At 39.1% G+C, this 12,256-nt stretch overlaps 1 protein-coding gene across 8 annotated transcripts in view; it reads left to right on the forward strand.

The window, feature by feature from the left end:
- Positions 1-12,256, forward strand: part of TWSG1 (twisted gastrulation BMP signaling modulator 1) — a 58,955-nt gene that overhangs the window by 14,749 nt on the left and 31,950 nt on the right. For 6 of the 8 annotated variants that reach the window (XM_059041273.2, XM_067014629.1, XM_067014630.1 and 3 more), the window contains exon 3: positions 7,228-7,327. In XM_059041273.2, coding sequence (XP_058897256.1) covers positions 7,228-7,327 — 100 coding nt within the window. Of the gene's footprint in view, positions 1-7,227; positions 7,328-10,870; positions 10,946-12,256 lie in introns of all 8 variants that reach the window. The other 2 variants (XM_067014633.1, XM_067014634.1) reach the window with 1 other exon arrangement.

The following is a 12,256-nucleotide window of genomic DNA, read 5'->3' on the forward strand; positions in this document are numbered from 1 at the left end:
TAACAACATTGCTAACAAATCTCTCAGATTTTGGCAACAGTTAAAGAATGGAGATGTTTATCAGCAACTTCACATCAGAATATAAATAAAAATTTCCCTCAAGTTATTAGTTTCCATCTCTGACCTGGAAGTTTGGAAGTTTATAAAATAAATTTTATCTCTTAAAGTCTAGGCTTAGTCTTAGATGATAATTACGCCCCCCAATTTATTTTGCATGGATTAAGATCTCACCAGAACCTTAGAGGTATAGAAAACAAGATTTTCCATTAAAGTTGATTTAATAATTATATAAAATCTGTCTTCTGGCTTTAAAAAAATTGAAATTCTTTGTCATATTCAAGATTTTCAATAATACAAATGTAAAATACATTTTTTAAAATTTATTTTTGCCTGTGTTGGGTCTTTGCTGCGCATGGGCTTTCCCTAGTTGCAGCAAGCAGGGGCTACTCTTTGTTGCGGTGTGCGGGCTTCTCATTGCGGTGGCTTCTCTTGTTGCGGAGCATGGGCTCTAGGCGCGCAGGCTTCAGTAGTTGTGCCACTTGGGCTCAGTAGTTGTGGCTCGCGGGCTCTAGAGCACAGGCTCAGTAGTTGTGGCGCACGGGCTTAATTGCTCCGCGGCATGTGGGATCTTCCTGGAGCAGGGTTCGAACCCATGTCCCCTGCATTGCAGATGGATTTTTAACCACTGTGCCACCAGGGAAGTCCCTTCATGTAAGTTTTAAAGCAAATTGCCAAATTATCTCTAAATACTCATTCTGGTCAACGTAGGATAGCTCAAATATATAAATTTCTGTCTTCTATTTAGTATAAAGTTATAATATTTTCCACCATAAATGTATTGAACGGTGTGATTACCACACTTTAAGAACATCTAGTATGGTACTTCACAATCCATGTCACTCTGGCTCTGACATGCGGAAGCAGTGGTGGTGGTAGCAGCCCTGTGGCAGAAGATCTGACGTCAGAGCCCAGTTGGGCTGGATCACTGACCCATCCCTTCCAGCCTTTCATCTGTACCAGGAGCAGTGCCCATACTTTCCCTGGGACTTCCAGACCAGGGAGGCAGATGATGCGATCATTAACTGGCCCAAGCAAAAAAAGAATTAAGTATTAAATCCCAACACACTGGTTTTGCAACTCTTGCCATTGATACTTATTTTACCTTTACAAACAATGATTAAACTTTGGCAATAGCACTTGTAATTGTATTCAGGTACTGAGAGTAAAAGATATAAGAGTGCCTTTGATTAAACAACCTGAAGGGTTAGCTAAGTTTAATTATGGGCTCATTCTCTCTAAGAGAGTAATAACTATAATTATTGAGATGCTAAATTAATAAGAAATAAGCTTTATATTTCTCATCTCAATGTTTAAAAAGCAGGAATAGCTACCCAAAACTGGGGTCAAATCTCAGCCACTTACTAATTGAATGATGTACAAATTCATCACCTTATGTGGAAATGAAGATGAATGATACCTTGATAAAGGCTATATGAGCTCCAAGATAATGCATATAAAACACTTAGCACATGGGCTTCCCTGGTGGCGCAGTGGTTGAGAGTCCGCCTGCCGATGCAGGGGACAGGGGTTCGTGCCCCGGTCTGGGAAGATCCCATATTCCGCGGAGCGGCTAGGCCTGTGAGCCATGGCTGCTGAGCCTGCGCGTCCGGAGCCTGTGCTCCGCAACAGGAGAGGCCACAACAGAGAGAGGCCCATGTACCGCAAAAGAAAAAAAAAAAAAAAAAACACTTAGCACAGTGCCTGTTAATGTTACATAAAACCCACTTAGGAACTTTGGGGGAGGCGGTGGCAGGAAACAAGTGGAGGCACTGGATCCACCTTTCTTCTGTGAATGCTGTGTTTGCCTGGGGTCCCACATTCAGCTGACTGAGCAGAGCCCAAGGTTAGTCATAGGAAGGTTAGTGAATTACGTAAATAGCCAGTCCACACAGGAATCCCACATCCAGCACAGCCCTCTTTCTAGTTAATACGGAAGACTTGGAAGTAATAGTGACATGAAATATAATAATGATGTTTCTGAAGGCGGTGATACAGAATGAGAACATGGACAAGCTGTGAAAGAAATGAAGTATTTAAGGCCTGCTTCTGAACTTTGGTACATAATATGTTCCATTATGGAGCCGTTATGTTATGTTGACAGATTTTTATTGCTACAATAGGGAAATGCTTACTTTTTTAATCAGGAGAGTGCGCCATCATTATTTTGTTAGAAACGCATAGGAATTTACCGAAGTGGGAGGAACTTGGGTGTTTTTTCTTTCTACTCTGGTAGATTTTTTTTCAAAGTCTTTTATGATTAAAAAAAAAACTCTTAGAAATTTAAAGCATTACTTTTATCTTGACTCTAGCCTCTTTAGCAAAGTCTTTCTAGTTACAGAAGATTCATTTATGTTCTCATAAATAAAACAACTAAAGTAAAGGTTTCTTTTTAAGTGTCCTGAAGAAAAGATTCTACTTAATTTAAATGGAGTAATTTTTTATGTTTTTCTGTGATCCTTGATTCTTCATAGTTACGTTTTGGTGTGTTTTTTTTCTTTTGTATTTCCAGTATGTGACTTCAGAGCACCTTAAAAATTTTTTTTTGTACTTAGAAACATTCTTCCCAACCACACACAGTTTGCTAGCTGTCAAAAAAATTAAAATGTTTCTATGACCAAACTTATTTAATAGTGTGATTCTGAAGTACACATAAAGTGAATAGAAAATAATGGATTTCTTGATGAGCTACACGTTTGTTATTCATAATTATTTACACATAGAAATCATTGTTTCCTTTCCTTTTTTGACTTTAGAACATAGAAACAAAGCAAATCATTTCCACACATTTTTTCTCTCTAGATTTGCAGTGAGGTTTTTGAGATCCGAAATGCCATATGTTAACTTTGCCTGTGTATTATTTTTCTCCTGGAAAGTGAGAAGTTAAATGTGTAATACTGGCTAAAATGTTCGTTTGAGGAGCTCGTTTTCATTATTTTCCAATCTTCTGGAAAGAATGCTCGCGTGAGTTTTGAAGAATACAGATTGTTTGGTACATTTTGAAGCTTATTTACTCTCTGAAATTTCATAATTTATGAAATCAAATTGGCTTTATTAAGACAGATTTTTCATTCTATTTTGTAGTAAGATGGAAAGAAAATATTAGTTAGCATTCAACCAGTTTTAGCAGTAATTTTTACCGATGAAGTCTTAACCTGGATTTTTGTCTGTTTAATGGTATAGTAATAAAGCCTGTGTTTCAGTCATTTCTCCCATGGCTTGGCTTCCTAGAGCTTCTCACTTTGTATTCTATCAGTAAATTAAAAGTCATTAAGCATGTTACTTCAGTGCATTGTTCTATCACACTGACATGTAAAAGTACAAGATAGGCATCTATTAAGAGGGTGTGAAATACATTTAATCTTAAGGGGTAGATAATAAGGCAAGTTCAAGTAACTTTTAATAGTCTGAGTTTTAACCTTCCATTAGTCAGCAGCCATCTGATGTTATCGTCCACCCTTTCATTCCAGTTTAAAACACCTCACAAAAACCTGACAGTAAGAGGTAGAATGAATGCTTTAAAGACTCAGATTTCTCTAATGTCCATTAAATCGACATTCATTTTTAAATTATTTAGCATAATATACAGTAATTCATTTAACAGTCTACCATTTGAAAGCTGTGATAGGAAAAAGGAGAGACTTATTCTTTGAATAAGTTTGTTACTTTCCTAATATGTTTCTCCTTAGCTATGTAGATAATGTAAATATACACAAGTAAGATAGTAGAGGAATATTTTCTATGGATAATGTAAATTAAAATTTTTAAAATTTTATTTCTTGTGACTAAGTTGCAACCTTTTTAAAACTTAAGAACAGGGCTTCCCTGGTGGCGCAGTGGTTGAGAATCCGCCTGCCGATGCAGGGGACACGGGTTTGTGCCCTGGTCTGGGAAGATCCCACGTGCCGCGGAGCGGCTGGGCCCGTGAGCCATGGCCGCTGAGCCTGCGCGTCTGGAGCCTATGCTCCGCAACGGGAGAGGCCACAACAGTGAGAGGCCCGCGTACCACAAAAAAAAAAAACAAAAAAAAAACCTTAAGAACAAAAAGTATCAATATCCTTAACTCTGATGGTGTTTTTTTAAAAATGTGGACTAAGAAAATGTTCTCTCACTCCAAAGACGACAGACAGATTTTTATGGAGAAACAAATCACAAAATACTGCTTTGGCAGCTCTGTCTTTCTAAATTTCCAAGTAAGTTTGAGTTTGTGTGAATCAGGCATCACCAGTTTTATGATGAAGCACATGTACTTCTCAGGAAGGCCCTGCCATTTTAGTCCCTCTCTTTCCATCAGGCCTAGCAAGGTTACTCAAGGTGTACATTACATGCATGTGGCCTGAGTATAGAATTCCATGGTACTAAAGTATTATAATTTACATATATTAGGTCACAGCTATATACTGACATCAAACTGATGAATTAGAGCATAGCACAAGTGTTGATTCTTTTTTTTTTTTAGTTCCCTGACCAGTGATCAAACTTGGGCCCCCTGCAGTGGAAGTGTGGCATCCTAACCACTGGACCACCAGGGAATTCCCAACAAGTGTTGATTCTTGGAAGTGCTGTGTAATTGTGTAATAGCTAGGGGACTTTTTGAGAAAAGGAATTAAGTGTCAGTGTTGCTATATCTGATAAGGGGTTAATATCCAAAATATATAAAGAACTTGTACAACTCAATAGCAAAAAAAAAAAGAATGCAATTTAAAAATGGGCAAAGGACCTAAATAGACATTTTTTCAAAGAAGATATATGAATGGCTAACAGGTACATAAAAAAGATGCTTAATATCGTTAATCATCAGGAAAGTGCAAATCAAAACTACAGTTTGTGGGCTTCCCTAGTGGCACAGTGGTTGAGAGTCTGCCTGCCGATGCAGGGGACACGGGTTCGTGCTCTGGTCCGGGAAGATCCCATATGCTGTGGAGCGGCTGGGCCCGTGAGCCATGGCCGCTGAGCCTGCGTGTCTGGAGCCTGTGCTCCACAACAGGAGAGGCCACAACAGTGAGAGGCCTGCATACCGCAAAAAAAAAAAAAAAAAAAAACCTACAGTGTGCTGTCACATCACACCTGTTGGAATGGCCATGATGGCCATCATTAAAAAGATAAGAGATAGCAAGTGTGGGTAGGGATGTGGAGAGAAGGGAACCCTTGTGCACTGTTGGTGGGAATGTAAATTGGTGTAGCCACTGTGGAAGACATTTTGGAGGTTCCTCAAAAAATCAAAAATAGAACCATCACATGATCTGGCAATTCCACTTCTGGGGATATATTCAAAGGAAGCAAAAACCTAACTCCAAAAGGTATCTGCACCCCCAAGTTCGTAGCAGCATTACTTACAATAGCCAAAATATGGAAACAACCTAAGTTTCCATTGGTGGATAAATGGATAAAGAAGTTGTGGTATATGTATATAATGGAATACTCTTCAGCCATAAAAAATGAGGAAATCCTACCATTTGCAACAACATGGATGGACCTTGAAGGAACTATGCTAACTGAAATAAGAGCAAAAAAAACCCCAACAAACTTATGGAAAAGGAAATCATACTTGTGTTTACCAGAAATGGGGTCATGGGGAGGGGGAATTGGAGGAAGGTGGTCAGCAGGTACAAACTTGCAGTTATAAGATAAATAAGTACTAGGGCTATAATGTACCACATGATGACTGCAATTACTACTGCTATATGACGTATAGGAACGTCATTAAGAGAATAGATCCTAAGAGTTCTCATCACAAGGAGAAATAATTTTTCTTCTCTTTTTATTTTATCTATATGAGATAATGGATGTTAACTAAACCTATTGTAATCATTTCACACTAAATGTAAATCAAACCATCATGCTGTACACCTTAGACAGTGATGTATGTCAACTATTTCTCACTGAAACTGGAAAAATATCAGTTTGCAAAAAATTATGTCATATTAGAATGATTGATTGTCTCTAGTCATCTAGAAACATAATAAGATGAATTTAATAGGGATAAATATTATGTGCATGTTTAACGTTTTAAAAATATATATAATATCTCATCAACCAGGGAAAGCCAACTGAGCCATGTGGCCACAGAATTTCCCTTTAAGTTGGGTTTGTTGAGCAGTGACTCTCTGGTGGCCAGGGGAGGGACAGAGGGAGGAGGGCTAAAGGAATTACCTTGAAGCTTCATGTACAAAGCAAACCATGTTAATTAGTTTGCGAGCAGTAACCAACCATCCCAAAGCTTCCTGACTTGAAACAATAACTGTTTATTTTGCTCTTGTTTCTGTGGGTCAGCAATTTGGCCTCTATCAGCTGGGTGGGTTTTCTGGGCTCATTCTTGTATCTGTTGTCAGCTGCTGGGTTGGTTGGAGGCTGGCCGAACTGGGATAGCTTCAAGATGGACGGACTTGTCCACGTGGCCCTCTCCCAGGCTTCACGTGGCAGCTGGGCAAAGTTCTAAGAGAAGGAGTGGAAACACTCCAGACCTCTGGAGGCCCAGACTCAGAACTGACACTAAATCACTTCCACCAAATTCTGTTGGTCAGAGCAAGTTTCAAGATCACTTCCATTCAAGGGGTCTGGAAATAGACCCTGTCTTTTGATCAGAGGAGCTGCAAAGGGGTGACATTGGGAAGGTAAGAATCGCTGCCTTCTTTGTAAACAGACTGCCACACCAAGAACACTGTTTTAATATATTGTAGATCAATGAAAATAGTTTTTAGAACATGCTTTTATTCACACTTTACATATTGATTAACCACAGCTCCCCACTACAAGTCGGCTGGCCATGCATTTAGATTAATTTGGACAGTGAATCTAATAGCTGGAAAGTAAGTTTTGTTCTTATGCTGAATTATTCGTTGAGGTAGTATGGGGGGTAAAGTTATGGGTTATAAAGTAAAATGTTTTCATTTTGTTTCAAAATAAGATAAAAGGATCCAAAATGTGTTTTCTGAATGTGTCCAAAAGAAAATCTAAATCTACTTAGATCTAGTAGTACTTAAATCTAAATCTATCTACCTTGTAGATATTTATGTTCCTACAAATAGTTAATGATGTTGAATAAAAAAATTGTGCCAAGAGTAAATTACTATAAATGTAAATATTATGGAGTTTTTTTGCTGCAGAAAATTAACAATTTTAAATATAGTTATTTAGAATTTAAAATTTGAATATCTGTCTCATTTCTAGGAGCTCTGCCAATGCCGACCTGGAGAAGGAAATTGTTCTTGCTGTAAAGAGTGTATGCTGTGTCTCGGGACGCTTTGGGATGAGTGCTGTGACTGCGTTGGTAAGTTGACATACAGTAAAGTTTCTTAATATTTCATATCACAGAATCCTTGACTTTAAGAGACTTTAAATAATATAAATATATTTTTTGTGCCTAGACTAGGTTTTGTATAAGATACCGTAGGTGTATAGAACAATATATTATTGCATTTGCTTGTATTTAATAGTATTTGCATATATATGTATTTGTATTTTTATAGAAAGGGTCTGGGAGGAAATTAAAAGCTCTTATTCTTGGGAAGTAGGAGTGGAGGAACAAACAGTGTTTATTTACTTTTTCATTTTTATACCGTTGATATATATATATGGTTTTAAAAGCCACGCAAATTAAATTAGATTAATTAATTAATTTTTTTAAATGATAGGGGTCAGGGAAGGGGTGGTTTCTGGGGGAGTCGGGGTTGGCAGAGAGCAGAGTTGTTTGTTTGTTTGTTTGTTTTTCTTTTGTCTGTGCATGTGGGATCTTAGTCCCCTACCAGGGATTGAACCCGTGTCCCCTGCAGTGAAAGCGTGGAGTCTTAACCACTGGACTGCCAGGGAAATCCCCTGTTGATATTTTTTTATAAGAAGTATGTGGTATTGTCACAAGTAAAAATAGGTACTTAGCATAATAAAAATAGACTACCTTCATTTATATATGACTTCATTACAAAGATCCTTGAGAAACCAAAAGCTGTTTTAAGGGCTTTGTGAGGAACAGTCTCTAAGATGTATTATGTAAAAAAAAAAAAGCAAGATGCAAGAGTGTGCTTATAGAATGCTATCATTTGTGTTTTGGAAAGAAAACTTACGTGGGCAGACTGTTGCTGGGAGAAACACTCATCCTCTCTCTGACCAGTTAACTCTTTAATCCTTTAAAACTGCAGTTCAGCTGTCCCCTTTTCTCAGAATCCTTCCTCATTTGAATGAGATAGGATCCTCTGCTATAAAGAGAATCTGTTTCTCTTTTCTGATTTTCTCTTAAGAGTAACAGCTGTAGCTCATTTCATCTTTCCTGTCCAGCATATTCCTCAAATCCTGTGGTTTTTAGATCCTGGATCTCTACCCTCAGGCTTTGTTTTGGGTATGTGTGTGTGTGTTTTGTTTTTACTTTTCCAGATGTACACAAAAATAGAGAGCACAGTGAACTGCTGTGTATCTGCGCCCCAGCATCAAGGCCATACCTGTTCCACCCATCATCTGTCTATGTGTCTATCCCTGCCTTTTTTGGTTGGATGACTATAAAGTAAATAAATAGTTTTACTACAACTCCAAACTACTTTAGTTATTCATCTCAAAAAAAAAAGTAAATTTCCTTACATAACACAATGTCAGTACCACATGATTAACATGGTTAACAATACTTCCTCAGCATCTAATACCCGGTCCTACTCAGATTGCCCTAATTGCCTAAAGGTTGTTTATAGTTGTTTTAGTCAAAGCAAGATCCAACAGAGTCCACTTAGTATATTTGATTGTTAGATTTCTTTTATTGTTCCTCCTTCCCTCATCACCTTTTAAAATTCCATTGACTTGCTGTAGGAACTCTAGTGAGTTGTGATGGAAAACATGCCACTTTCTGGATTTGGCTGATTGCTTCCTGTGGTTATTTAACTTGTTACCCTGTCCTCTCTATCTCCTATAGACTGGAAGTTAGATCTAAAGGCTGATTAGACTCAGGTTTAGTTTTGGGAGGTGGGGTGCAGTGTACAGTGTCCCCATTAATAATATCTAGTCGTCCCACTTTTAGTGTTGCTAAAATTGGTGGGTGGGTTCAGATGGCGAAGGTTTGACGACTTCATGGTGAGTTCCCACCAGTCTTTAACCCAGTGGTTCCACCCATGGCTTTTTTATATATATTTGGCGTTTTAATCAGTTGTTGTCATTATTATTATTTTTTGCTCAAATTGTCCCATCTTTGGTTAGTAGGAGCCTCTTCAACTTGGCTCTTGAGTCCTTTTGACATGACTTCTGTCATCTTTGTTGGTTTCAGACAGGCTGTCCTGGGCTCATCTTATAAATATACATCATATACATCTTATACATTTATATTTGTTGTACAAAACATTCTTTTGTTACATAAAACATTAATGCGTCTTGTTTTTTCTTTTTTCTTAATTGAATGTTCTGGAATTTCTTCCACATTAATATCATTTTTTGGTAGCTACCTAGAGCCCTGTTGTTGGCAGTATATATGTATATATATATATATATATATATATATATATATACACTATATATATATTTATATTTATATACTCATTCATCCCTAGGTGATGTCGCTGCCAACACGATCAAGGGCTCGAATCCAGGCGTCAAGGGGATGAAAAGAAAGTTTAAGAGAAAAGAATGAGGACGGGAGGGACACCAGGCGCCATTGCACACAAGTGTCAATTTTATTGTTTATATGCACAGCTTTTATAATATGCAGATACAGGAAGTTCGGGGAGTTAAGGCACACTAGGTTCTGTTTAAGATTAGGTTAGTTTCTTCCTTTTGGGATCAGCCTGTCCTTCATCCTGCTAACTTCTTGATAACAATATTTTTAACTTCTCTGTTTGTACCCAAAGTTTCTGTTATGACTGGGCATATGGTTCTTGACCTTGTGATAAACATTAGCAAAAAAGGGGCTTTCATCCGTCCAGAATGGGCTTCACCTGCACTCGTCATGCACTGATCACCTCGGGGAAAACATGGGTGGAGAAGTCCCAAGAGCGTAGGCTCAACCTTATTGAGGCATGCATGAACGCCTGCCTCTATTTTGGGAGCCTGTGCTCAATTGGTCATGCTCCTCCAGGCCGAATACCCTTAACGGGCATGGCGCGCTCCACATCTCCCCCTATAGTTTTCAAGTGCAGCAGATGCATTTGAGCCCGAACCATGAATTGATAACGCTTCCAACAGCTCCAAAAGCAACACCAAATAATTCCTAAACAAATAAGAAGCGCGAGTATTCCAATAAAAAACCACATAGAGTATTGCAAAAGATTAAAAGGATTGAATCCATTCAATTGGTCAAGAACCTTTTGTGCAATCTTAGCAGGGCTGACAAGGTCTAACCTAGATTTACCTATATTTTTAATATCTCTCTGCAAATCTTGTAAATCGAGACTCATGTCAGTATGGTGCCAGATACCCTGGAGATGTCTTTGTACCTGATACCAAGATGTTGTATTCTGAAATTCTAATGGGGTAACACAAATGTACTGAAACCCACCGTGGCATATCAAAGACATCTGAGTTTTTAACAGTGTAAGTTGTTTTCCCAAAAATTCTACAGCTTCTTCTAATCCTTCCAATCTGCTAAATATTTTATGATCTATACGATCCTGTGTGGCTAATGCATGCGATACATTCTGCGCAAGATTATTAACATGTTCAGCAGTGTGAACAGTTTGAGATAATGCTATGGTGGCTACGGTAGCTGTAGCTATGAGAGATATAAGTGTAGCTATTCCAGCAATCAATAACCCTATAAATCTTCTAGTACGTGATAATAAGCCATGTAACTCTAAGGCAAATTGGTATCCGTAATCTGTATACCAAGGTCCTTGTACTTCCACAGGGACCATCACATATGGGGGTTGCATGGCAAGAAAAACAAGAGTCTGTTTGAATGTAGAAGCGGGGGCCTTAACAGGTAAGCAGTTAGTAAGTACACAATTATTACATACAATTTTATACATAGCTCCACTGGTGTCATGAATAGCACGAACCTCTCCCATCCCCACCACCAGAAAAAAGGGACGAGGCACACAAGCTTGAGAAAATATAAGTCTGAGGGGACCTTCATACCAATGGGGAGAACCAGAATAATTGGTTTGCAAAGGAGCCATAGCGGCTACTAACTTCCACAAGTCAGGATGATACATTCCCCCAGGGGTAGAGAGTATACTCCCTGGAATGGAATAATTATGTCGATATGCTCCATATTGCTGTTGTAATAAATCAGGTCTTACAAATCTACTTTGTGCAGGCAATGGACTTTTAGACCAGGCTGATACTGCAAACGAAGGGATTCCATAAGGGGAAAACAACTGTGGAGTAGGGTACATACATTCTCTCCAAATAGGCTCCCTTTCTGGGATAGGAGCATAATCATTATAACATGAAGGTAATGAAAAGGGGGGTTACTCCCAGTTGTGTCCGATTAGGTTTGGGCTCCTGTTGAAACTTCCTGAATTGACCAAAAGTCCCATAAGTTCGATTCTTCTTCGTCTTTGGGGTATATCCTTACTAAATGAGATGTTTGCGTGGTCATCATGCAACCATAAACTGAAGTCTTGGTATTTGATTAAGCTTGAAAACAAATAGGCGGCTGAGCAGCGAAAGATGTCCAATTAAAAGGGTGTTGTGCATGTTCAATATGCAGATCTTCTATTTCTCCGAACAATCCAGTCATATTAGTATGTACCCGAGGTGTAGGCTCATCCCAGGTAACCACCCGTACAGTAGGAGGATCAGGAAGATAAGCCCAATAAACTTTTGTTTTAACCCGACGTGCCTGCAGGAGCGCCATCATCACTAGGAAGAGATGTATAGCGGTGAGGGGCTGATTATTGCTCACCAACTCTTGATGAGCAGCTCTGGTCAGTCGATGCATCTGGCCCATGGTGGGGATTCCCATTCGCGGACGCCGTCGACGGCGGCGGCGTTCTGGTGAAGTCATTCTCATTTGAGCCATGCGGGACTGGAGATGGGAAATCCCTCGTGTAACGCTCGGGGATCCACCGCGGTATCTCCTCATCCTGGGGGAAAACACAAACATAACCTCGGCCTTTACGAAGGACCGGGTCAGGTCCTCGCCATTGACCAGTCACTAAATCTTTCCATTTTACGAACAGATTGGAGGGCCCTGAGGGATTCCACTGCCTTTCTGCAGCTGTGTCCCCTGATGGATTCACATTTAAAAAATTAAGTACAGGGCTTCCCTGGTGGCGCAGTGGTTGAG

Source organism: Kogia breviceps, chromosome 15 (assembly GCF_026419965.1).
Source record: "Kogia breviceps isolate mKogBre1 chromosome 15, mKogBre1 haplotype 1, whole genome shotgun sequence".
Lineage (NCBI taxonomy): Eukaryota > Metazoa > Chordata > Mammalia > Artiodactyla > Physeteridae > Kogia > Kogia breviceps.